General features: G+C 36.8%; 1 protein-coding gene across 9 annotated transcripts in view; it reads left to right on the top strand.

The window, feature by feature from the left end:
- KASH5 (KASH domain containing 5) overlaps positions 1 to 26,855 on the top strand; it is a 37,108-nt gene extending 10,253 nt beyond the window's left edge. The window contains exons 5-18 of one of the 9 annotated variants that reach the window (XM_088142754.1): positions 2,053 to 2,214; positions 2,766 to 2,883; positions 6,243 to 6,293; positions 6,856 to 6,933; positions 7,067 to 7,123; positions 8,683 to 8,757; positions 9,135 to 9,199; positions 9,848 to 9,935; positions 11,618 to 11,728; positions 12,197 to 12,348; positions 19,318 to 19,420; positions 22,837 to 22,886; positions 23,991 to 24,098; positions 25,481 to 26,855. In XM_088142754.1, coding sequence (XP_087998880.1) covers positions 2,053 to 2,214; positions 2,766 to 2,883; positions 6,243 to 6,293; positions 6,856 to 6,933; positions 7,067 to 7,123; positions 8,683 to 8,757; positions 9,135 to 9,199; positions 9,848 to 9,935; positions 11,618 to 11,728; positions 12,197 to 12,348; positions 19,318 to 19,420; positions 22,837 to 22,886; positions 23,991 to 24,098; positions 25,481 to 25,682 — 1,420 coding nt within the window. In that variant the 3' untranslated portion in view covers positions 25,683 to 26,855. Of the gene's footprint in view, positions 1 to 2,052; positions 2,215 to 2,765; positions 2,884 to 6,242; positions 6,294 to 6,855; positions 6,934 to 7,066; positions 7,124 to 8,682; positions 8,758 to 9,134; positions 9,200 to 9,847; positions 9,936 to 11,617; positions 11,729 to 12,196; positions 12,349 to 19,317; positions 19,421 to 22,836; positions 22,887 to 23,987; positions 24,099 to 25,480 lie in introns of all 9 variants that reach the window. The other 8 variants (XM_088142753.1, XM_088142758.1, XM_088142755.1 and 5 more) reach the window with 8 other exon arrangements.
- Positions 26,856 to 27,566: the final 711 nt, after the last annotated feature.

The following is a 27,566-nucleotide window of genomic DNA, read 5'->3' as shown; positions in this document are numbered from 1 at the left end:
AAAAGTTTTACAAGTTTTCCTGAAACACAGGAGGGATGGAACTAAAAAAATTAAATTTTATGTTTAAGGCAGTCTCTCCCAGCAGGATGCCTGCCAGATAGGTTGGCCTGTAACTATAGCAGTCTCAGTTAGTATAGGCATTAGCTATTCTGTTTGGAGATAGGAATGTTGGAAGTTGTAATACAACATATCTGGAGGGCACCTATTTAAGGGAGGCTGAATAAAATGACGCTTGCAAATACCCTGAAAGCAGGTAGCTAAATCTCTTGCCTTGAATCTCAAAAAGACCGTTAATGTATTTAAATGTTGCATTTTTGGAAGTGTAGTCATTAGTATAAAATTACAGGATTTTATATTTGCCTCATCTGGAACTATCTGATGCCAAGAACTCAAGGTGATTCAAATAAATGGCATAATTGCGCATTTTGAAAATTGACAGAACTGAACATAATTAATAAATGTTATTGCCAAAATTGAATGAGTAAAATAGTGCATTTTCAAAGTTCTCCTTGTTGGTAATAGGATTTGGTGTACTGTATTAGTTCATCATCTGTTGGTGCTTCTGGATTCCTGTTGAATATGGTACATACTGCATGAGAGAAGATGGCACATGGATTTGTTTGAGCCTTATTAAATTATTCAATATATAGCCTTATTAAATTATGTGCAAAGAAACATAAGAAATGGTACTTCTTATGTTTCTTTGCATATAATTTAATAAGGCTATTATTTTCACCAAACTCCTCTGCAAATAACCTTCTTATTCCAATAGCAAGTCTCTCCTGCTCAAAGTATGAACATTCTTGAATCTTTCATCAGATGTGTTCTGCCCATTCAGGCAGTATTAATTCTGGTCCCTTTATTCTTGCTGTTATTTGTATTTCATCCATGTATTGTTATCTGTGCCTGTAGCTGAATACTGCAGCTTAATAATATATTCTCAACTTTCATACCTGACTTTTGCCATCAACCTTCATTCCTGTGCTGCATGCCCTGATTTTGAGAAGATAAAATGTATTTGTATAGACATTTTGATCAAAATATGGCAAATATGATCTTCTTCAATTTATTTTTATGTCAATTAAGAGTCTTCTTATAATTCCAGGAAGTTGGATAAATACTGTCCTAGCACATAGTACTGTAGGGCAAACAAATAAAGAATGTGGCAAATCAAAAAGGTATTCAATACTGATTTACTTTCAGTGGAGAGGATGAGATCTGATTTCCCCTTGTACAGATATCTATCCATGTACATAGTATCCATTTTGAGAAGCATGTGCTAATTATGAATAAAGACTGATAAGAGAAGTACTTTTATATTTTTGTTTAGTTTTCTCAATAATACTTAATCAAAATGAGTAACTAAATCCCATCAGAAATAATAATATATACCAGTTTGAGTACAACCTCTTCAGCACAGTGTAGAAAAAGTTTGATATACTCTAATGCAATTTTAAGATGTATTATCTGTGAATTATTCTTATAGTCAATTCTTAATTACTTGCTAAAATAGTTTTAAAGGGAATTATCTGCCACAAAGAGTCACGTAATCATGGTAAAATAATAATTTTAATTTTTTTTCTTTCTTTTCTCTTTATCTTGTACAGTATATATATGTGGGTATACGTATGATCTGGCTTTCTGACTTACTATTTGTCAGCCACTATGAGAACTTTTTGCATAAGAAGTGAGAGGAATTATGTTTTAAATATGTTTTAAATTATGTTTAAATATGTTTTAAATGAAAGGTATATATCCAGAATATTTGCAATAATACATGTATTAGTGAAAAGTTACTTGCATTGTGCTTGTAGCTTATACCAGAAGAACAGTGATTTATTGGCAATAGGAGCTATCTGTCCAAAAGTACTCAGGATCCCATAGTTGTAATGAACAAAAGATAAAATATTGCTTTTTCATTTTTGATCCAATGTTGCATACTATATATAGAATATATAATGGTGAGTGTGGTATAATTAGCATTATAACGGAATATAATGGCAAAAATCACTTTCCAATTTACTGGCTTTTTCTGGTTTTTCCTAACAAAAGGGAAGAGACTGCTGACTTGACAAATAGTATCAAGGACTTACAGCATGGCAACAAACAGCTAGCAGTGCAGAATATTAAACTGCAGAGAACTATTGAGGGTGCAGAAGAGCTCAATTCAAGACTCTCTGAAGAGATATCTGAGTTGAAAGGGAAGCTGAGAGGGTAAATGATGGAACTGTTTGACATGGGGCCCTTGATAAGGATTAATCACAGGATGCAAATAATAGATTAAGAATGTGGGAAAAGGCTGTAGGAAAAGGAAATAAGATAATTTCACCCATTTGTGCAATATTGTGCAGGTATTAGAGTGCTGAAAGTTAAACAGAGCAATATCTCAGAGCCCAGAGTCACTTTGTATGAGATGGGTAGCTATATAAATGTGATTAAATAAATAAACAAACTCAGTGAAGGATCAGTACAGTTCCTTGAAATCCAATATTATACCCGCTCCACTGAGCATGTCTTATGCCTAATATATTTTTCTGTCAACATCTTTTTGTACTGCTTTTTTTTTCTTTCTGAATACAGTGCCAGCTTCCCAGTATATATTTGTGGTTAGGTTACCTTCTGTCTTAATGTTGAGCTTAATATCTAATTATTTCTTCCTTTCTTCTTCAGTTTTGTTGTCTGTTCCTCACATAGTTTCATAATAATTAAGTTTAAAGGCAGAATTCAGACCATTATAATGGAACATACACTACGTTATATTACAGTAGCCAGCAAACACTGGAACAAGCTAAAGTCTTGGCAAATGAACTGGAAGATCTAAAAGTTTTTTCAAAAAGTATGGAGGAGGAAAATATTAAATTACACACACAAGCCCGGCAGCTGGTAGGTCTCTCTGTACATTTAATCTATCTTGTAGGGTAAATCAATAAATGTTTCTCCTTAATGAAGTGTATGCATATTTCTTTCACCTTATATTTATTATTTGTTTGGGCTTTTTATTGGAAGGTTCAGGGCTTTTGCAAAATGAATTCTGAAACTATAAGAGACTCTTCACAAGCACATTGCTGTTGGGCAGCAGAAATGATTAATTTTGTTCTCAGCAGCAGCATAAGAGGTATCACTGCAAACACAGTTATGTTACTGAAACACTTGAAAGCAGGTGTTTTCCCACTGATAGGTATTCTTGCCTTGTTCCAGTTCCTTGAATCTCCTGCTTCCCACTGGATTTAACGCACAATGCACTAGGGCATCTTTTAACTAGGAAGGGCTTGGGTAGAGCTCAGAGTTCACATCCTGTGTGTGATTATAGGCTTGTCTCAGTGTATCTTGGGTCTGATGCACATTGGTGCATCTCATTTTTTTTCTTCAAGCTGTTGTTGAAGGATCTGGAGGTGGAGAGAATTTGCATCATCCTCTTGCCATGGTCGGATCATGCCCTGGTGCAGTTGCAATTGGTAGTCTCCTGGGACCTTCATAGGGCAGAGGACCAATTTGGGCTGTCCACACCAGATGAGCCAGTTTGGTGTAGGGGTTAAGGCATCAGGCTAGAAACCGGGAGACTGTGAGTTCTAGTCCTATCTTAGGCACAAAGCCAGCTGGGTGGCCTTAGGCCTCTCTCTCTCGGTCCTAGGAAGGAGGCAATGGCAAACTGCTTCCAAAAAACTCTTGCCAAGAAAACTGCAGGGACTAGTCCAGGCAGTCATCAGGAATCAAAAACTGAATTAAAGGTGTACACACACACAAACATAACCCAGACGCCTGATGGATTTTATTGATTTTCAGAGAGCACTTGGTGATTTCCCAGCTCTCTGATGGGTAGTTCTGTGCAGGATCTGGTAAACAGCTAGTATCAGGCAGTGAACCAGGCACTGAACATTATTGTCCCTGTGAATCCAATAGAGCATGGATACGTGCCCGTGTTCAGGCCTACACCATGGTGATAAGGAAGGTGAGGTGGTGTCTACTTCTCCCTTATTGCATCAGATGGCTACTATCCTTTGGCCTTGTATAGAGCTGTAAATTCCCTATTGGAAAGAAACAGCTTTATGATCTCCCACTTGGCCACTGCAACCAGTTTCCACAGCATTTTGCTGATAAAGTTGCTCAGATTGCCTCCATACGGACAGAGTCTTTGGAGGCGATTGAGGCATTATCTTGCTCTGTTATCTGGGATTCCATTTGGTCTGTGACTTCTGAGGAACTGGATAGTTATTGTCTTGGTTGTTTTCTGCCACCTGCCAATTGGATCTGTCTCTTTTTGGCTTGTATGGGAAGCAGGAGTGGTGGTGGTAATTTGGGTCTGGGGACTTGTCAACACCTCCTTATGGAAAGGGGAGTTGCTAACAATTCTGAAAGAAGCTGTGGTGCATCCCTTCTTGAAGTGGCTATCCCTGGACCCAATGGTGTTAGACAACTATCCACTGGCCTCCAAACTTCCCTTTTTGGAGAAGGTTGTTGAGATGGTAGTGGTGAACCATCTTTGCAGCACCCTAGAGGAAGTGGATTATCTGGACCCTTTTCAGGCCTGGTTTTGGGATGGACGGCATTGGTTGTTCTTGTAGTAAAATATTTTAGGGGTACATTTCAACCGAAACCAGGACACATTACATTGAAGCACAAATTGGTTTATTGACTGCATTGCAGGCAAAAATAGGCCTAAAGAGACCGAGGTTACAGTCCCTCTTTACAGACATATGCAAATTAGAATATACATGCAATTGGATAGAGCAGCTAGGTATTTCATTGGATATAACACATTATGAGTATAGTGAAGTCAGTGAAGCCATTAGGGTATAACTATGAGATAATGGAGCAGAACTACAAAGACAATGGGGTTTTGAAAAAAAGATGCAGTTAGGTTTCTTTCTGAGGAGTTATTTTCTTTTGCTTTCCCAGAGCCTCCCAGTATCTTTTCTCACCTTACCAGCATTCTTTGGTCTTCTGAATGTTCTATAGCTAAGCTGACAGTGTAGTTTTTCTGGGAAAGTGTTTCTGCAATGGGGTAGTTGACCAATTTTACACTATATAGCTGAACTTATGCTTGGTTTGTATTTGGGTGAGGGGCTTTAACTTGACCCCCCCCCCCCAAACCGTCCTTCATTCTCCTGGATTACCTGTATCATGACCTGAATGGAGGAAGTACATCCCTCCTGATCTTATCAGACCTGTCAGCAGCTTTTGATACTGTTGACCATGGTATCCTTTGGGGCCACCTGCGAGAGTTGGGAATAGGTGTTGTTTTTACAATGGCTCCACTTCTTCTTTAGTGGGCAGTTCCAATCTCTGAGGGTGTGGAAAGAGAGATTGGCCTAGTGGCCGCTGACTTGTGAGGTGCTTCAGGGATCAGTGCTGTCTTCCTTGCTTTTTCACATCTATGTGAACCTGTTGGGAGAAATCCAATGGTTCAGGGTGCAGTATCATTGATACCCAGTTGTGCATTGCCACCCTAGGACATTGGGAAGATATTGTTGCTATCCTTTCCCAGTGTCTAGAGGCTGTCAGGTCTGGATGGCAGAAAACAGACTGAAGTTGAATCCTGTCAAGTTTGAATTGCTGTTGATACATTGAAGTCCTCAGCCACTGCTAGAGTTACTCATCTATGGATCTCCTCCGTGGAGATCAAACTGGCTCTGTCTTTGGTGTTTTTTTGGTAGCTTTTAACACCGAATTGTTTTGGTGAGCTTTCCTCTGATGTGAAGGTTGTTGTTTTTATTTTTATTTAGTACATTTGCAGTTTATGTTGTACATGCATGGTTTTTATTTTTATTGTATTCACAGTTGTTTTTAATTCTCTACTGTGGATGTTTTAGTTTGAATAACTTCTACATAAGCTGCCAAGAGTCTCTTTGGATTGCAGCACTATGTTTAATAAATAAATAAACAAATAAGTGGTTCTTTTAAAGTAATAATGTGACTCTAAAACTGGCTGGTTATTTTTCTTAATCACTGCTAAACAGATGCTGTGGAATGGGATACTGTCTGTCAGTTCTGGCATTCTGGTGTAGGGAGCATTGATTATTACATGAACAGTTCAGAGTGTTGTAAGAATGGGAGGAGTGAACACAATCAAGCTCTTTGAATCAGTTTGAGGATTTGAGAAATAAAAAAGGGAGCTTTGTGCGAGTGCAGTCTCAGGGTTACTTATAGCTTCACAATCATGAAAATGTATTATTGGCTCAACTTTTTAAAAAAATTCTTGTAAAGGCCATTTGGACAATATATTTTTTTTCTCTATACTTTAGGAAAAAGAGCAGCAACTTCTCTCTGTTCAAGTGGATAACCTTCAGGATGAGGTGAGGTAAAGACAGAATTCAGAAAGTGAAATTACAGTAGATATGCCTGAAATAACTGCAAATGAATACAACAAAATGAATTGCATGGCTCATGCCTTTGTGCACAGCTTTCCACTTTAATTCAGCTGAATTTCTAAGGTAGCAGAAAATTATATTAGCATGAAATTTGTTATCCCCATTGCTGCTCCCTCTCTCATGTCTGTTCAAAGTCACTGCAGTCGCCTGACCTCCTTCTGAGATATTGGGTGACAAAGTGCTAACACACTTTCTACATCTTGAGTTTGCCTTTGGATAGTGTCAGAATAAAAGTGGGATATTCTTTAAAAACTGTACAGCTAATCTTTATTTCAAAAAGAATCACTGCAGACATGATGAAGTTCCTACATGAAGTTGCATATTCCCCCATAAAAGTGTAATTGTATATATTATCTACATGTACACACATTGGATTCTATCATCTTCCTCACTCAGCTGGAAAAGAAGCTAATCAAAATACCATTAACACATATTGCTTTGGCACAAAGATAAGAAACATTAATAATCTGTTGTATTTGCCTTCCAGAACAAAAAGCTGCTTCTGGAAAAAGAAAGCTCAAAGTGTAAAATTAAAGAGCTATTTACAGAGAAAGCCAAAATGAAGGTATGAATGAGCTGAGAAGTATACATAACTTCTTGAAAATGTCAGTGTTCAACTAGTCGGGCAGTTAACTGCAGTTCTTGTAATTTGGCTGTGTGATTGCAAATACCATACTTGTATTTTTATTTCCTCACAGTTCCAACTCTGTGAGTATGAAAATCTTACCTCCTGCAAAGATGCTGCCCTTAATGAGGTGAGTTGTTTGTCAAGAGCATACCAAATTGAAAATGTAGACATAGAGGGGAGGTAAGGGGGGGGGTGACTTATGATATTCAGAGCTAATCTGGATGATAATAGCAGTAGCAACAATTATTGTTTTTAAGGTGATGAAGAATTTTTACTATAATCTCCACTTTAATAAGAAATAAATGCAGGTTGCTATTTTGAACACTCACTACCTCTTACTTATTAAAGCTGCTTGACTTTTTCAAACTTTCCTATGAGCCTGAAAAATAGATGCTGCAGAAGTATACGCTTGCAAGAGATACAGAGAATTAATGGAATAATTCTGAATTATTCTTCTGTTATTACAGAATACATTGACAATCACAGCCTAACTTGTTTTGTCTCTGCATTCAGGAATTGCTAGGTGTCACTACAACTTCAATGTTAAATTTAACTTGATTGTGAAAAAAGAAACCATTCCTATTTTTAAATACAGTGGTACCTCGGGTTACGAACTTAATTCGTTCCATGACTCTGGTCGCAGCCCAAATTGGTCGCAACCCAAAGGAAATTTCCCCATAAGGTTCAATGTAATTACAGTTAATCCGTTCTGGCGTGGAGGACAGGGAGGCGGCTATTGCTTGGAGGGAGAGTTCCCCTCCCTACGACCACGTGTCAGGGGCGGAAAATGGCCGCGGACCACGTGTCAGGGGCGGAAAAATGGCCGTGGACCACGTGTCGGGCGGAAAATGGCCACGGACCACGTGTCAGGGGCAGAAAATGGCCGCGGACCACGTGTCAGGGGCGGAAAAATGGCCGTGGACCATGTCACGGGAGGGAAAATGGCCGCGTATCCTGTTCGTACCCCGAGGCGGAGTTTGCAAACCGAGGCAAAATTTTGCGGCCGGAGCTGGTCGTAACCCGAAAAGTTCGTTAACAGTGTCAGGTTCGGTCAGCAAGGGGCTTCGGGGAAGCTCGCAGCCAGACCACGTGAACTCCACCGGCGGCAGCTAGCAAGGGAAAGAGGAACTGAAAGCGCCGCTAATTAATGGGCCACCTGCGCCCAGCCAAACAGGAAAACCGCAGCGGAAGTTTTAACTCTACACTGATAACGGCGCGAGCCAACAATGAACGGGGCCGCAGGCAGCGAAACAAGATCGCCGCACAACGCAGAACCCTCGGGCTTGCACGTAGCAGGGGGGGACCAACCCAAGCCGGGGGGGGACTGTCAATCAAGGACAATGGACCCTGACCGAACCTGCCATCATGGACAATTAAGAGGGATTATTGGGGGGCCGATAATCCGCAGCGGTAACGCGATCGCGGGGTGAAAAAAGCGCGGGAAGGGGGGAATATAACGAGTGATGCAAGCCAGTCCTGGCTTTGCTTGTGACTGCTACATTACGCATGAGTAAACCTCTTTTGTGAACCACACGTGTCACGGGAGTTTCTCTGTCGAACGGGGCAAACCTTACAAACAGAAGCGTTCGTAACCCGAGTTTCCACTGTAGTTTGGTGACAAAGATCTTTACAAGAACAGAGTTTGCTTTGTGATGCTGAGTTATTTTTTTGTTTGGATTTTATTAGTGTTTATATTTACAGAAAACAAAACAAGCTGAAGAACTTACAATAACGCTGGATGAATATCGAATGATGGTAAAGGTAACATGCGCTTTAATTGTGATAAGAAGGAATCTTCCAGAGTGTCATTAAGCAATCTGGAGACAAGCTTGCTTGGAATGTCAAAATAGATCATAATCTTCAAGCTTCCCATTTCAATTCTATAATTGTAAAAGTATTGGTAACTCAGATTAGGGAGGGAAAGGTTCACAGGTTTTTCATTTATCCATGCCCATTCTTCAGCATATGGCCAGTGTTCTCCTTCAGTGGAACACTGAAATGTTAATGAAATTGAACATTGCTGTAAAGTAAATCTATGCAGATTTCTAGACACTCATGTTTAGCTACTGCCTTGCTTCTTTTCTCTGTGCTATCATAGCAACTGTTGTATATACTCTTATACTGTACTGTCCATGTAGGAATTGAAACTGGAAGTTAGTAGGCTTCAAGAACACTTATGCCAGTCATATCAAGACCTAAAAAGGTAAGTCCTATCAAAATTGGATATTTTTAGTGTGAGAGTTTTAAGATGTACTGTAGTGCCTATTGAATGCTAATATTATAATATTTGTCACATCTACTTTTTGAGAACATAAACTCTATTTTTAAGGAAAGACAAAAAAGTTATATTTAATAAATGTTATATATAATTGCTATTCCAACAAATCTTGAGACTAATTTGTAGTTACATTATTCTTTTTCAACCTGAATCATGGTCCTCAATCTCATAGTTATTCACAAGAAATTGTGTTTATGCATGTATAATATAATGAGCATGAAACTGAGCAAACTCAGGGAGGCAGTGAAGGACAGGAAGGCCTGGTGCAATATGGTTCATGGGGTCACAAAGAGTCGGACACGACTTAACGACTGAACAACAACAACAACAAATGTATAATATAAAGGCTTTTTTGTTATATTAGCTTAACTATATCTTAATTTTGTGAAGGTTTTTTCATTAAACAAAAAGAAATGTTTAATAAATAATAATTTCATTTTTTCCATTTGTTCAATCTGTTTTGTTATATACATTTAAAACATGTTTCATACCAGATGTCTTGCTACAGAAATGTAACAGGGAAAATACTACTTTGTTTTCTACAACTGAGCAGTAGTTATCTTCTTGATGCAGGCCGCCAACAAATTCTCTACAAAACATTAATGGTCCCATACAAGCACCCGCACGGCCACTCTACATGGAGATTGAAGAATCACGTAGAGTAAGAAGTTACAAATTAGCATTTCATTTTAGAGAGTTATGTCATTGCTTTAGATGAACTGATAATAATCTTCGGTACTCTGAACATAAATTGGGAGTGTATTAAAGAACAGAAGACTAGAAATTTATCATGAATAAACTTCTTGCACTAGCCCTTATTTAACTGGACCTTATTCATATCATGAAATGGAGAATTACCACCTGCATTCTTTGAAGTATAAACAGAGCCAAGTAAGCCCTAGCTAATGAAAACAACTCTCTTAGGGTTCTAGAAGGCTCTTAAGACCTGGCTCTGTTCCCAGGCCTGAAGTTAATGTGTTAGTGGAACCCATTATGTTTTTGTTTTTTTTAACTGTTAAGGCTGTTTTTGTCCAGACTGTTATATTGTTATTTTTTTAATTGTTTGAAATTGTAAATTGGATGTTTTAAGCTGCTCAGAGTCTTTTGGAGTGGGAAGGTTATAATAAATCTAATAAAACAATAACTTTATTAAAAATCAAGAAGAAATTTATGAAATGGTACATTAGTCTTTGGAAAGTGAGAAGAGATTAGGGTTGTTTGAATTTAAAGGCCTAAAAAAAAGCCCTCATAAAGCACCTGCTTGCAACTCCTTAAAGCTGTCAGAGTTTCACCCAGGATTTGGCAATAAATCTCTAGAAACTCAAACCTGGACACAGGAATACAAATACAATACAAAATACAATACAAAATACTTTAATGACCAAGTATAAAATATATACAAGGAATTTGTCTTTGGTGATGAACAGCAAGATCAACGGTGCGTTTGGATAGCAACAGGAATTTAATAAATAGTAACAATTACACTATAATAATAGTAACAATAACAATAATAATAGTAGTAACAATAACACAATAATAATAGTAGTAGTGAAGAGTCAAAGACATGGCTCAGATAAGTAAGTTGCTCTTATTGCAGATACAAGCCCAGATAACTAAGATCAGCTCCTACGTGATCAAGCAATCAAGCCCTCCACATATAACAATCCATGGTTTAAATCTTACAACTCTTCCTCCTGTCTTTACATAATAGTGGACTTAATTCCACTCATTTCTCAGTTTTGAATGTGCAGGACACCTGTGCATGTTTTGGTAATGGTACTATCTAATCTCAGGTTCTTTGCTTCTGGCCTTGCCAGGTTCAGCCTACACAAAAGCAGCTGTGTCTTTTCCTGAAATTGCATGGTTGCCTTTTGTATTCCTGTGAAGATGAATTTAAGGAATTGCAATTGTGCTGCTTGTGTCCATGCTCCAAAACACATTTTTCTCTTTAGATCTAAAGTGTTGCACAATACTAGTAGTGATGCTACATATTAAATAATTAAAATTGGATGGTCACACCTATGCTGACTTATCATATTGAGTTAGTAATCATTAACAGTTCAGTCAGCATGGGAATGGAGTTGCCACAGTATAGTCCAGTACCAGAATGGAGTTGTCACGTTACAGTTCAGTCCTAGACTGTTACAGTTATATTGCATATAACATATGCAGTAGCAACAGATATCATTGCCGGGAGTGGAATAGCATTTTCTCAACAACAAAATATTTTATTCTGAGTGTTAGAAAAAAGCAATATCTGTCATGAAATGCTATATACAGAACATATTTAACTCTGTACAATACTCTTTGATCTATAAATTGATCTACCTTTGTTGTGTGTAGCAGGAGATCAGCAAGGAGCGTGGCTTGCCTAGTCCTTTGTGTGGGATGTTGCATTCTTTGGTGATGCATCCAGTGGCTGAAGGAAGCATCAGTTCTTTGCCAGAAGAACTGGTGAGTATAGAATCTCAAGTACATTGGTTTTTTCCCCTTTTATTCCTGAAAACCTGAATTAAAACTGCTGTAACACATAGAAATAGATAGCAATCTGCTCTAATGGATTAAAAAATCTATAAAATCACCAAAAATTACCTTCTTCCTATTGATTTAGAAGTATTTGGATGAACAAGGTAGCATTTTTGATTAATATATACTTAATTAGGATTCAAAGATTGTCTTTATTCCTTCATATAAAAGATACAATGATTTGTAGTTGTTGCGTTTTTTGTTTGTTTGTTTGTTTTTTTACTATCTGGAGAGTGGTTGTCTGGATATTTGTAGCTCATATACCATAGCACTACATTAACAAACTTTTTAAATAATTCCTTCCACTAATGTCCTGCTTTCAGTCTTGTTAAGAACTGACAAAGACCTAATATATGATTCATTGTTCCAGCAGCTGTTTTTCATCTCTTCCTTTAGGAACATAGCAAGAAAGGGTCAGATGATACCAAGGCATTACTTCCAACTTCACATAGCTTGTCTCAGTTAAGCCTTGTGACTGATGGTAGACTAATATTGAAGAATCAGGAACATAAACAACACCAAAATCATCTTCCATCAGAGAAGGGAAGGTAGGAATTATGGTGATTTGCTGAATGTGTGTGGCTACCTATCAACCTGATACATTATTGTATTCATCTCTTTAGTTTACATAGAGAACAACCAGATGGCATTTCCATGAGCTGGCAGAAAAGTATGCCAGCATAAATTCCACTGCCCTTGTTGCTGATCCCTATTTAACTTCAGTAGTAATGAGGCTGGCAAGTGGTACTTCCTTTACTTTTTTAATGCAAGACAAGTTAAGAAAAGCAACTGGTTCATACCCTGGTGTTGTTTCCCCTTCTATCAAGCACCAACTGCTGGTGGAAGAAACAGCTTCCACTCTCTCTCAAATAGAGAGTGGGCAGGGCTAGTCTGGGCTTATGTAGGTTGGTATTTAGAATGGCTGGTATAACTATCTGTCAAGTTGCCCAGCTAACAAGTTGCAGACATGAGGTGGTCTGTACCTATTACCTCTCAATGTTTCTGAACACAGGTCTAATCTAAATATAGCCTGGCTGACAAATCACAGACCTGAAGAAGGTATGCAGAATGAAACAAAAGGGAGCAATCAGTAATGAGCAAGCTCCTTTCTCAGGTAGTGCTGAAAAGGGCGGGCAATTCTGGCAACAAGCGGCCATTGCTGGGAATATTCAGAAACAGCTTGTGTAACAGGCAAAAAGGTGTACAAATGAGCACATTGGTGCCATCCCTCCTGAAGTACTAAAAGAACCATAATAATGTGAAACTACTTGTCAGCAGAAGCAGCAGATACAAGTAATGCAATTTATTGTGACAGAATTGGTAAGACACAACTGGTAGAACCCAGCTTTTCTCCCAGTTTAAATCAACCTTCTGTGAAACCTAGGACTAGTCCTCTATCAAGATCCATATTTAAAAAACAGATCTAGCACTTTTTCAAAATAACATTAACATCACCATGCTCTGTCTGTACTGTGGCTTCCTGACCTGTACGTTAGGACAATGAGATGTTCTGGGATTGCCATTTTCCTGAGTACATTTCATAGCTTGACATGACTGACACAATCAAAGGCCTTTCTATAATCAATGAAACACATAGTACCAATAGAAGAGAATATGTGTATTTTTTTTTTTGTATTCTTTGGCTTTTTCAATTATCCAGTGTGCATCAGCAATAATGTCTCATGTTCCTTGGCCTTTTCTATAGCCAGCTTGAACATCTGGCATCTTTTTTTTCCATGTAGGGCTTTAACCTGCGTTGGATGATCCTAAGCATTATTTTGCTGGCGTGTGAAATTAAGGATATTGTACGATAGTTTGCACGCTTGGTTAAATCTCCTTTTTTTTTATATTGGAATGTAGATTGATCTCTTCCAGTCTGTTGGCCACTGTGTTGTTTTCCAGATTTGCTGGCTTGGTTAGAACCTTTATTGATTCTTCTGTTACTTGCTATATTTCAGTGGGTATTCCAGCAGTTCCTGTAGCCTTCCAACTTGGTAATGACCAGAGTGCTGATCTAACTTCATCCTTTAGTACTAAATATTCTTGTAAGTAGGGAATATCTTCTAAAGTATCTTGGAGGTTGATATTTCTACTGTACAATGTTTCAGTATACTCCTTCCATTTCCTTTGAATCGGTTAGTATCTGTCCATTGGCATCCTTTAGCATACCAATTTGAGGTTGGAACCTCCTGAGTTGAGAGATCTTTTGAAAGACTGTTTTTCTATGTCTGTTTCTATGTTGTCTCTACAGTGTCTTTACAGACGTTGTTGTAATACTGCTTCTTGTCTCCTCTAACAGCTCTCTGAAACTCTGTTCTTTTCTGAGATTTTTATCTTTCTTGGCTTTGACTTTTCTTCTTGGCAATTTCCATGATTTGTTCTAACATCCAGTTTGTTTTCTTCTCTTTCTTCATTTTTGACAATCTCTTTTCACATTCATCTTAATAACTTCTTTAAGTTTGTTCCATAATTCCTCTGGCTCTCTATCAATGAAGTTCAGGATTTCAAAGCAACTTCTGATATTCTTCTTGAAAATGGTGGGTATATGTTCAAGATCATATTGTGGAAACTGACTGGCTTTCTTCTTTTTTAGCTTAAGTTGAAACTTCCACATGAGCAGTTCGTGATCTGTTCCACAGTCAGCACCTGGCCATATCTTTGAAGCTATAATTGAGCTCCCCTACCTCTCAATTTGATTTCTATATTCTCCATCTGATTATGTCCATATATAGAGGCATTGTTTTGGTTGTTTGAAGTCAACCAAGTCACTGTTAGCTATGATGAAATCACTAAAGTGGCAGAAATTGATAAGTTGGTCTCCTTTATTTTGGTTTCCTAAGCCATACAATCCTACTACATTTTCCTGTCTCATGTTTCCAACTTTGGCATTCCAAACATAAGCAGCACATCTTGCTTGCATGTTGCATGTCAATTTCAAATTGAACTTGATCATAAAACTCACCAACCTCGCTTTCTTCTGCATTGGTGGTTGGAGCATAAATTTGGATGATAATTATATTAAAGAGTTGTTCACAAAGTCTAATCGATAGTATTCGGTCATTGATTGCATTGTAGCCAAGTATTGTTCTTGCTACACCCTTCCTAACTATAAAAACAACACTGTTTCTTCTTTGTTTTTAATGTCCTAAGTAATAAACTGTGTGATCTTCTGACTAGAAGTGTCCAATCACAGTCCATCTCAATTCGCTGACGTGTAAGATAATTTATAGTCATTTTATTTTATCTTTTATTGTGTTGAGCTTTCCCATGTTCATATTTCTTACATTCCATGTTCCTGCCGTAGTTCTATCTTTGCAGCTTCAGTTTTTCTTTTCATGTATGGCAACGTCAGCAGTTAGATGTCACAAAGTCTTTAATCTGGTCATATCATAAACACCATTAGTACTCTGAAAGATCCTCAGCTCTTCCTCAGTAGCCTGTTGAGTGCCATTCAACCTGAGGAGAACTTCATCCAGCGTCAATCATTTTGAAATTACCACCAATATTTATAGCAAACAATTCCTCCAAGCATCAATTTGCTACCCATCGTAATAGATTATGATCATAACTGATTATTTGGTTATTTTCCATTATCTATCCAGTGAAACCATTATGTTCTTTTATATCTGTTGTTTTGTTCAGGTCATCTCCTTCCATGTGCTTGTAGAAGCAAACCTCATGTTTCCTGAATGGGCTAATGATCTTGTACCTCCTTATGACTAACTCTGGGAGTTTTATTCATCAGGTTTCGTCATTTCAAAGCAAGATTAAGATATTCAGCCCATTTTGAATTTCTTTGCCCTCAACTGGGTCATGAACATCACTGATTTCAATGCAGTGTCCTTAGCCTCCATTCTTCCTCTTCTGAGCTCAGGGGACTGGTTTGTATCAGTAAATCTTCATGATGATTATTTATATATTTCCATTCAAGCATTCCACTGGCACTCTTGTAATTTATATATAGTTAATGTACTAGTTCAAACTGACAGTTTCATAAAATGCACAGATGTGCTCAACTGCACTTTTTAAAAAAGTACTTTTATTGAACATTTTAAGAAGATGTATAAATAGAAAAGGAAAATAATAAGGGGACAAAAAGGATAATACAAGTAAAAAAGGGATTTACAAATATACTAGAAATTAAAATGTTTCTGTATTTTACTAATTGATTGTAACTGAATATAATTAATATTTTTTAAAAACTCCGGAAAATTGCTTTTAAAGTCTAAAAAAATATAAATATCAGAAATAGTAGTCAACACAACATGGATCATAAAATAAAATTGTAAACTATGATAAATTCTGTCCACATAGTACTATAAGCAGTCATTAATTCTAATTTTTTTTAAAATCCCATAAAACTGAAAAATTAAGACTTTATGTAAAGAGAAACCAACATTTTGGATGTGGTACAAATCTGTGTACAACGTAATCCAGAAATGGTCTCCAAATCAAATTAAATTCTATGTCACATTTACTTTTAAGATACAAAATTATTTTGGACATAGTCCCAAAACTTAGCTATTCTTCCATAAATGGGATCAAACCTTTCCAATAAAAGGCATAAAGTATACCTGCAGCAGTTAGCATATCTGGTTTAGTAAAATTTAGTAAGAATATTGCCACTTGAAAAGAAAAGTGCCTTTTAAGATTCTAATTATTTTCCAACTTTATAGCATTTGAACTTTACAGCATTGCCATGAAATATGAAAGAATTATCTGACCCAATTCTTAAATTTCCAACAATTTTTAGAAAATTCTATACATTTTGGCAATCAGGACTGGATAATATACCTATGATAAAGCATTTTACACCAGTTTTCTCTAAATATAGTATTTGGTGTATTGCCGATATATAGTATTTGCTGTATTGCCATTGAAATCTCCATTGTTGCTTATCTGCATCTAAATTCTGTGTCCATTTAATCATACTATCATTTTGGTTTCTGAGCCATATTTCACCAGTTATTTATAAATGAGACTCAGCAAATACTGAGTTGTATATTATAACTTTTTCAAATTCAGTCAATTTCATTTCCCTCTGTTTCAGCTCAACTCTCGTTTAAATGCAACTAGATTTAAAAGGAATTCATATTCATATTTTCTCTTTCTTTTTGCTACCCTCAATTTTTGGCAGCAGTACTCACACATTTTGTTGTTTTAATTTAGTTAGTTCCATATCACCGATCGTCTCCATTGCCTCCAGATAGATTTTATGGTTATCACCAGAATAAGCTATTTGCCATTCAGCTTCTTCTGTGGAACCATCCAGGGATTGGTCTGTTTGCTTCTGTTCACAGTTTTCAGTGCAAGGACATCTGCAGCCAAGTGGGAGAAGAAAGAACTTATCTAGGAACACTTTCCTGTTTCAATAGCTGAACTCACTATTCAACATTTTTTCAGTGTTCCTATTCAAAGTGAGAGTCATCCCAAAACTTCATTATCCTAACATTAATAAGTTTTAATTACCCCATGGGCACTGAGGCAGTTTTCAGTTAGGATGTTTTAAGTCTCAAAGATATTCTTTGATCAAGAGCAACTACAAACTGGGCAAGTGAATGGAAATACACAAACCTCCTTAGAAATAAACATTTCCTTTTTAACACTTGAATGCTTCTTAGAGTCTTACATATACAAACATGTACTAATATATAAAAATAAAAGAATTCTGGTTACCATATTATATTTTGTTCAGTTTTTAAAACATTGCAAGTTAATAATTCAGTTATAGGGTATACAGCAATAACAGGTTTTTATAAAGAACTTGATAGCTGAAATGGTTAGCAATTCTTATAAACAACTACACAGGAATAAAACACAGGAATATTTAGAATTGTTAAAGAGAAAGTTAGAATAATACTATATATACCCTTTAAGAGGATTTAAAGATGATGAGCTGGCACTGGCCTAAAAAAATTACATAGATGCCAAGATGAAATTTCTCAGATGTTATGAGTAGGCACTGAGCTGAGCTGAAAAGTTGTTCCAGCTTCCAAATGGGCCTAGAATCAAGTATCCATCTTCCAGCAATACAAGCTCCTGACCTTTTATTTGGAAAATTAAACATATAAAGCCAGATACATGATTTCGAGTTATTTGTTTTTTGAGTTAAACTGGGGCCATTATGACTCTTCAAAATGGTCAATTCATAGGTGCAAATAAAAGTTAATTCTTAAATTATGTCTAAGGGTGGCTTATCTTGATGTCAGTTTATCTCACAGTTGGGATTGGGGACTCCTGATTGACTAGATCTCATTATTAGGTCAAGTGGGACCATGTACAAGTAGTCCTCAGTTTAAGAATGAGTTTTGTTCCCAAGGTCTGTCCTTAAGTTGAATTTGTATGTAAGCTGGAACAGTATTATTGTATAATACTGTATAAGTATTATTGTGTAATTAACTCAAACCATTGCGTATTTAACTTGAATCATTGTGTATTTAACTCAAATTTTGCTACAATAGGTTCCGTTCTTAATTATGGGTCATCTTTAAATCAGGTGTTCTTAACCTGGGGAGTATCTGTACTGTTTGGATCTTCTGTTCCTATATTTGACTATCTGGAATATAGCATTGTGCTGGATCTGACATCTGATGACCTCAAAGTGCTTTCTTTACCTAGAGATCTTATACAACTAAATAGTCCTGGGGGGTGGGGGGTAGTTTTAGTGTAAATTCAGGAGCTGACCTGATAAAACTCCCTGCTGTTTATGTAATTTTTTTCCCTCTCTGTTCCAGAATCCTTTCTGTAGTTAATTCAAAACTTGCGGTCAAGATTTTGTTAGGATCTGAATGGACCTTTTGAGTGAATGGATGAAATTTAAGAAAAAGATAGTCTTGATAAAAGTATATATACTATATCTAGAGATGATGAACCATTTTACTGAATATTCTTGATGCTGAGGGCTAGGCCAGATGGTAGTGCCTTGTAGATAGTGTGCCTGGTTGTAGGCAAACATCATGTAGCTCAGTTCTGGCAAAGCCATCAACATATGCAGCTATAGTTTTGTAAAATTGTTGGGGCAAGGAAATTTCCCAGATGAAGTGCCTTTTTTTTTTTTTTTATCATGCGTAGAGTTTTCACCTGAAACTTGTAGTGTATTATAACTTTGAGGTATATCAACTAGTTCAGGATGGCATTCCAGATTCCTCCCTTGCTTAGGACCATATTGTAAATGGCTTACACACCTAGCAGGTCAAAGGGGAGATTATACCCACAGAAAAACTGTTATGGCTTATGCCTGCTTAAAGGGGAAAACTATTTTAAAGTTAGAACAGATAAGGACAGCTTAAGGGTGCGTTAAATATGAGTTGCCAATGTTTTAAGGACATGGCAGAAAAAAGTGTTTCTAGGGCATGTTCTGCCATTGTTATCTATAAAGGTGAAAGGTCCTTAGACAGTGAGCAATTTTAATTTTATGTTAAAGGTTTCCTCATATCACACTGAAAAAAGTTTACATTTTCTTTTGTGTATCTTTGTATATATATGCGTGTTTAATAAATATTTTTTCTTCCATCTAGCATGGAGGAATCAAAACAAAGTCTGACTGGCAACAGCAAGACTCTTGAATTGACTCTAAAGAACAGTGATGTGTGGACCAACTCATCTAATATAGAGTCTCAGGTACTTTTTCACACTTGCAAAGAGATATAAAATAATGACAGATATTTCTAATCTGGAAAGGGGTGTTTTTAAATAGATTGGTTGGCAGCCCTTTTATATGCACTGAATCAACTAGAAAAATGTTTAAACTTCTGCACTTGCCATATTCATATTTTGAATCTGTAACTATGATATGTTTGCATTCACATTTCCAGAAAAGTATCCTGTTGTCTTTGTAACATGCAGAAGTTATGTCAGCATCTCTTTACTTAGGGATTTATTGAAACAGAATTTGACCAGGGATGCCAGACTTCTGCATAAACTGCATGTTATGTCTTTTCAGATATTTGAATACCCATAGTCTGTTTTATACTCCTCAATCATCTTCTCTCATGTTGGAACATATCCATATCTTTCAATCTCTGTTCATAAGGCTTAGTTTCTAGTTTTAGTATTACGTATATTTTAATATTCTGTGCTTTAGAGTGTTATTTTTCTCACTTTGACTTTGTTGTAGGAGCCCAGTTATGGATTGTAAGCTTTGATGTATTGCTTACCATGTTGTATAGTTAGTGAATTTTGGCTCTGTTAATTATGGTTTATCAAACCATGGTTAAGTAAAAGGGTTTAGCACAATAAAAAATGTAATTAGGTCTGAAATAATGTCCAAGACATTGTGGTTAAAGCCAAACATCATAACCACAGTTTGTATAATTGCTTTCTTCTACTGTTTCTTATTCATACCGTGTTGCTATATGACCTTGAATAAAGGTATGAATAAGAATGAAGGCTCTGGAGTGACCACAAAACAAGACTGCTTCTATTTTTCTCTGTTAGTCCTGTCTCTTTTCTTAAATCCTGCAAGAATGCAAGGAGAAACAAATGGGAAACAAGGATATTGATGGGAATAGGAACTCAGCTTTTCTCAGCCTGTCTGCTGAGACTAAGAAGTCTACAGCAACAGTGAACCTATCTTTTCCAACTTATACTCTGTGTGTGTTAGAGTTAATTCTCACACAGTCAGAAAAGGACATTATAACAGATCAGACCATTTTCTAAACAAAGAACAGATGGAACCACAGTCTCCCCTTCCAAGAAGCAGGAGCCGATTAGTTTCTTAGGTAGGGTAGGCAAAAGAAAAAGGCATAAAATAGTTTGAATGCTGTATCTATAAATAGGGTTTGTATCTGAAACACTGTAGTTGCTGGATTTTTGTTATTAAATTTTTCTACAATAAAAACTTTATCAGGAGTTCTTGGAGTCTTGTGAACTTGTCTAATAGAGTCCATCATTTCAAAAACTGCAGTTACAGTTAGGAAACTTGACCATCTTATATTTCTGTTTTATAGAACCAACTGTCTTTTCTATTTCTTCTTCCCATTCTGTGAAGAGGGTTTTTTTACAATCACTTTCTATTTTATTTAATTGCCCTTTCCTAGGTAAAAGAGTTGTCTTTCATCTATATAGTTGCAAGTGCCTTATGGAAAGGTAATTGGTTTTCTCTTAGGAAAAAAAAGTAATAACATAAAAACATATCTTTGCTTAGTGCCATTTAGGCTGTCATTGGAATTACTAAATATTATTAGGTACAGTATGCAGGATTATTTACTGCAAATGGGACCTATTTTTGTAAGCTACCACTTGACTATCATCTCGGTATTTGTTTGATTTTACTGAGTTAATATTTTGTTACGAATAGCTTCAGTTTGACTGAATAAAAGAAGGCACATAGGAAAGTAAGTTTGGCAGGTAATACAGTCTCTGGGGTTTTCCCACCTTTTATATAGCCATTGCATAAACATGCCCTGGTAATTGTTGTTTTCTCTTATATCCCCTTCATACTGCCTTCATGTCATTCCTGGCCCATGAGTCAGAGAGGTTTAAGTCATCCTAAGCTGGCTTATCTTCATGTACCCCTCCCTGCAACATGAACCGGTCCCAGTAACCATTTTTTAATGCCATGTCCTCATGACATTGCCTTTGTCTCATCCCTAGTCCACAGCTGAACTAGCTTAAAGGCATATTTAGCTGTTCCAGTTTTAAAGCAGTGTTTTTCCTTCTTCTCCTACGTAGTTTTTGCCATGGATATGATATAGCATGCTTCATCAACTATTTAGTTGCTGAGACAGTCAGGAAGGGAAAGTGCCCTATCCATATTGGCAATTTTAGGCTGCTAGGGGGATATCTCCTCCCCTCTGGTTGCTGGAAAATGCTCTCTTTGGCTATTTGGGTTTGGGCTGCAGGAGAGACTGGATATAGGGTCAGTGTTCCTTTGAAAGAGCCTTAAAAAACAGGTTACCATTCTCTTGAAAATAGGCTAGTCTTGTGCTACACAGAACATGAGTTTAAACCAGGAAAGAAAAGTGACTTCTACCAATTAAATGTTGCTAGTTTTTTGGGGAGGGAGTGAAACCAAAATGTAATAAGCAGAAACAAATAAAACAGGTAGGGTTGCTAGTTGATTTGGGTGCATTACAGGTTTTCCATTGCTTCTGCCAATCAGGGATTATACCTGGCCATAATTGTTAGTTTTTATTACTTTACTACAGGAGATGGTGGGTGGTGTTATTTTACCTACGTCATTTCAGATTTATGGCAATCTATGGGTTATTTCCGGGTGCTACCATCCCCAAGAACAGGAGTGGATCTGTTGCAATTTCACTGCAGCGTTATTCAAGGGACAGAGCTCACTTGCTATGGACTGCTCTCTCCAGCTTCCCCTTCACCCATCCTCTGTGCCCGCAACCTCTCAGCCAGGGCATTTTGAGACTTGGGTTTAATGCTCTTTCAGAACAGCACTAGACACAAGTCACAGGCTTGAAGCACCCCTACACTGACAATTGTAAGCCAGACAACATGACAGCTGGCTAAACATGTCCTGAGCACTTACTTACTTTTCTCCAACCCCATCCCACTGCAAGTTAGGGATAGAAAACGGTAATTGTTTTCCAGCTGGCAGGAGACAATTGTGGGGAAAGGAAACAAACCAAGGGAACGAGTAATCTTGTTCCTTACTTTGTACTGCATTAAAATGGTTAAGGACAACATTAGTTACCAACTTTGTTACTGTTGCAAAATAGGTATTGTTAAGGATAGCACGTTTCATGCTGGCATAGTATTTAGATGTTATGATACATACCTTGAGGAGTCTTCTGTATAAAATTATTTTGAAAGAATAGTAGTTTATGGGACAAAAGAAATACTAAATTTTTAATATCTATTTTTCTAGAAGGATTTGGTCCCATGTTGAATTATTTATCCTAATCTCAGTGATGCCTATTTGTGATATATATGAATACAGATATTTAGACATTTAAATTTTCAGATTGGGGAGAAATGAGAAAAAGTCTTTAAACAACTGATAGAAATAAGTGTATCTTATTTTCATTAATAAGCATTAATAAGCATTAATCTAATGTTGTTCATTTCCCCCCAAGATGGTGTGTTTTACCTTTCAAGAAATCATGGTTTTCAGCTCAGCAGAATTGTAAGTGCATAATTATGCAGAACAAGATGTTTGTTTACCCTTAGTAGTAGAATTTATGCTTCCACTGAAGAACAACAAATGCATATTTTGAAGAAGTGATTGTACTCGCACATGGGATATCCGTTATCCGTGCTGCTTCTAGATTGGCTCAACACCTGTGTTCTCTTTTCAGCAGCTGAGCCAGTTTAGTAAAAAAGGAACTACTCTGAAACTAGTTTTCAGCTGAGGTGGGCTATTTTCCCATTAGAGGAAAACTTTTGCCTCATTCCTTCTCTCAGCTTCTGAGCTTCAGCTATCCTGCCAGGTCCTCTAAAGGGAATGTTAGCTTAACAGCTTAGTATCTGTCTCAAATACCTTGGTGAAGTAAAGTCATAGAATCATAGAGTTGGAAGGGACCTCAGAGGTCATCCAGTCCAACCCCTTGCACACTGCAGGATTCACTACACTATCCTCAATACATGTGGTGAAATTGACACATTTCAGTCTTCCTATTTGCTTCTGCGGGAGATAAACAGTCACATGCAAATACTAGGTCCTTTTTTTCTTTTGTGTAAAGTGGGGATGAGGGGATTTTTGTTGCTGCACAGCTTAAGGCAGGGCAATTATTTTTGCTCCTTACTCTCAGCATTCCTGAATCAGCAGGAGTGAAGATAATCATGGGTTGTTTTTAAACTAGTTTTGAGGAATTGGGAATAGTAGTGGTTTGGAAATGTCCAAGGCTAAGTACAAGTATTTTCAATCAGTAAAATATTTGCATGATCTCCAAGTTTTAAAAATGTATTCCAAACCTGTCATTTTTTTTGGTTATTATGAAATCAAATATAATTTGTATAGAATATATTCTTGGATAACATACTTTTACACTATTTCAGAAATAGTCTGAAGTTGATATATACTCACAGTTGGTTGTTCCATTTTTATAGTAGAAGAAAAATATATCACAATCTGGATGGAATAGATTATTCCAGAAGTTTCCAACCATTTTGGTCTTATTCAAGTCATAGCAGACTCAACAAATTCTAGGAGGCAAATAATATAATTTTGCCTCAAATGAAGTATTTTAGCACATATATTCTATAAAATGTGGGGGTTTTGTTCCAGAAGCTCTGAAGAAGCCTTGCAGGAACACAGTTTTATCCCAAATGATGGTGAGCTAATCCCAATTGTTTGGAAAAAGACTAACAGCTGCTCATTTGAAATCCTACTTCAAAGGTAAGGAACCACTACATTTGTCACATACTTTTACCAATAATATTTATTGTACCTCAGTTTCTCAACAGAGTTCCTTCATGTAGCATTACTAGTTTTTCTGTATTTGATTATGAGTTATACATAACATTTTTTTTTTTTGGTGCCCTCAAGTCAGTTGACTCCCAGCAACTGCCTGGATAAGTCCCTGCAGTTTTCTTGGCAAGATTTCGGAAGTGGTTTACCATTGCCTGCTTCCTAGGGCTGAGAGAGAGTGACTGGCCCAAGGTCACCTTGCTGGCTTTGTGCCTAAGGCAGGACTGAAACTCACAGTCTCCTGGTTTCTAGCCTGGTGCCTTAACCCCTACACCAAACTGGGTCTCTTTTATTATAGGTATTATATGTAGTTTCTTTGCTTCCCATGTACCTATATAATTACCAGGTCTAGTAAATAAATTACAGATACTATTCAGATAGAAATGAGCCTAGAAGTAAATCTGGGATAAACTGTCAATATTAGATCCAGGATATGCTAAAACAGATAATCACCTTTAAGCCAAAGGAGAATGCTATTTTTTCATTACTGAGTAAGCTTCATATATTGGAAACCACAGTTAAAGATTCTGAGGACAGATGGGTAGCTTCTCAGGAAGCTAATGAGGCTTTCAGCTGTTAAAGAATGCTATATTTGCCTTTTTGATACAGTAAACAAGGGACAAAATATTCAGCTAGATTGTTGATTCCCAATTTCAAAGTATAACAAGCAGTTCTTGGAGTAACTTAATACTTCCCCAGTTTTCCTTATATCTACTAAGTAAAACAGACTAATGATGTGTATACAATTGACATAGAATCTTGAAATGTTTGAATGCAGAACACAACAGAAAAGTAATTAAATAATCAAGAATATAGCTACTGCAGCATATTTATATCTATGTGAGATGTGCTGATTTCTCAACATATTGTTTTAGACTTGAATAAGGAATAACTTTATATCAGTCAGCAGGATTGCAATTTGTTAATGTTTAAATATTGTTTAAACACTGAAGTAAAAAATGGACCCAATTAATTAAGGCCACAACCTTTTCCTCTGAAAAGGATTACAATCCATCTGTTTGGATTGTTTCTATTTTGCATGTATCTTAAAAGAAGAAAGCCACAATATCATTTGTGTTCCTTTCTGGTGGTGTTTAAATATTTTACAACTGCAACATAGTAAACTGTAATGACAAATTCCATACTGTTAGCTCTGACTTAAGAGGATCCTGCTAATTATACCCATCTGGTAAAAACTCATTGCATCTCCTGTATTTCCTGATGCTATATCTTACTTATATTTTCTTGAAAAAAATATCTTTTTTTCTCTTAGTGTTTGTTTCCTTTTCCTCCCTCTTCTTTCCACACAGATTGTTTGATGTCCCATTAGGCTATCTATTATTGCACATCCTCCAGAAACTAGTACTCCTTGGGCTCCTGCTTGTGTGTGTTTCCTTAATAGCAGTTTTCTGTTTAGTTATACTCTACAACCAATATTCTGTCTGGATTGAGCCAAAGGGAAATTTTTGGCCTTTCTTGCAGTTGCAGTATCGACACCCACCACCTATTTGACCATTATTCCATCCCTTAATCTATGCAAAGAAAAAGAGATTGTCTGGAAAGTCCCAACATGAAAATAAATATTCTATGAGAATAAGTTAAATGGAGCATTTTTTTCAATCATTAGTTGATGGATGAAGAATATATGCTGGGAGTGATTATCAGGTTGTGTGGGCTAGATGTTATTTATATGACACTCACATATACTTCTTTTCATCATCAGATGTGTCAGGGTCCTATTTGAGCCAGATTATATACTGGATGAGATGTAACAGGTGAAAGTTAAGTCCAGACAAATGAGAGGGTCTCGTTGTTTGGGGAGATGAAAAGTATGTTGGAGCCCTTACTTATACGAGGCAAGGTTACACTCTCCATGAAGGAATATTTATGCAGCTTGATTTTGCTTTTTGACTTTGCATTGTCTTTCTGTAGTTTTTTGGGTCAAATTCAAGGTGCTTATGTTGACAAATCCCTTACTGGTTTGCATCCTGTCTAACTGAAGTAATGGCTTTTCCTGTATGTTGTGAAGCCAGAGGTTCTCTAAGAATTTATTGCTAGAATTGACAAGGAGTAAGTTTTTTTTGGAGGAAGCATCAGGTTTATGGAAAACCTCCTAGAATTCACACTGTTCCCTCTCTGCCTTGTTTTAAAAAGAGGTTAAAAACTTCATTTCTTTTTTAAATGTTAACAAGGTGACTGTACTGTCCTATATCTTCCTCATGTTTTATGTAGTCACATTACTTCAGAGAAATAAAAGAAGAAGAAAAAAATTCTAACCCCCCCAGAAAGGTTCAGCAACAAAACAAAGAGATCCTTTAGAGAACTGCCATTTAATGGGATTTCCTTTAATTTTGAAGAACAACCCACAATAAAGTGGGTGAGGGAGGTAATTTTTAAATCTACTAAATGTTAAATGCCATGTACTTTTGTAAATGTACTTGCACAGAAATCTTCATTAGGCCTAAGCAAGAGAGAGACATACACAGTGGGGCTTAGAAAGAGGTGGTGAGTATCTATATGTGATAAAAGAAACCGATAAGAACATTCCAAAGAGTTATAAAAAAGAAAGTTGTAAGTGCACATGTGTAGTAGGATGTAAAGGTGTATAAAAGGTCACCAAACTCTCTGCCACAGATTCCTATCTTGGAAGTGTGCCCACTCAGCTGACTACAATAAACTCTTCTTCTTGGAAACTGATCCTGACTCAGAGTTCATTCCTCAGAGAAATCCAGACCAAAATTTCTCTCCCACAAGGGTATATGACACATACAGGGATATTAGCTGGAGGTCTCTTTCCTTCAGTGTCTTGTCTGGCTGTGATTTCTGTTACTTATAAAATGGTGGCTCTTGTGATACACTGTACAGTTTCCTTGGGTTTCCTCTGAGGTATTGATAATGGACCCAGTGCCATTTGGGCTTATAAGTATTAACTATAGTTATATTAACTCCAAGCAGCAACTTGAATATGACAATGACAAGAAGTTGAAATCAAAGCATAACGATATTGATTCCCCTGTTGAATTTTCCAAGAAGAAAAATTGAGAAAAACATGCTTCATTCTGGCCATTCTCTGACTGGGCACAAACTGAAGGTATCAGCAAATGAGGTCCAACTCTTACCAGGCCTACATGACGAGCTGCATCTTATCTTGTTGCTGATTCTTAATGAATAGTCAAAGAAACCTATTCTTCATGTCTTGATTTCAAAGAAATCTGGGAGGCCTCTCCCAATTAATTGAGCATGTCTGTTTACTCTCCAGAAGTCAAATAATCTCAGGACTGATTATGACACACTGGGTTGGCTGATTTTCTGGAATTGTTCATGCCACTTGGGTTCTTGCAGTTACTTTTAAACACCTCATCTGCCATATCACTCTCTTAAGTATAATTTTTCTAG

This window comes from Python bivittatus, unplaced genomic scaffold (assembly GCF_059951505.1).
Source record: "Python bivittatus isolate LINGU-HERP-01145 unplaced genomic scaffold, Pbiv_v1 ctg000440_np1212, whole genome shotgun sequence".
In the NCBI taxonomy this organism is placed as follows: Eukaryota; Metazoa; Chordata; class Lepidosauria; order Squamata; family Pythonidae; genus Python; species Python bivittatus.
The sequence above is the reverse complement of the archived record's forward strand: the minus strand, read 5'-3'. Positions and strand labels throughout refer to the sequence as shown.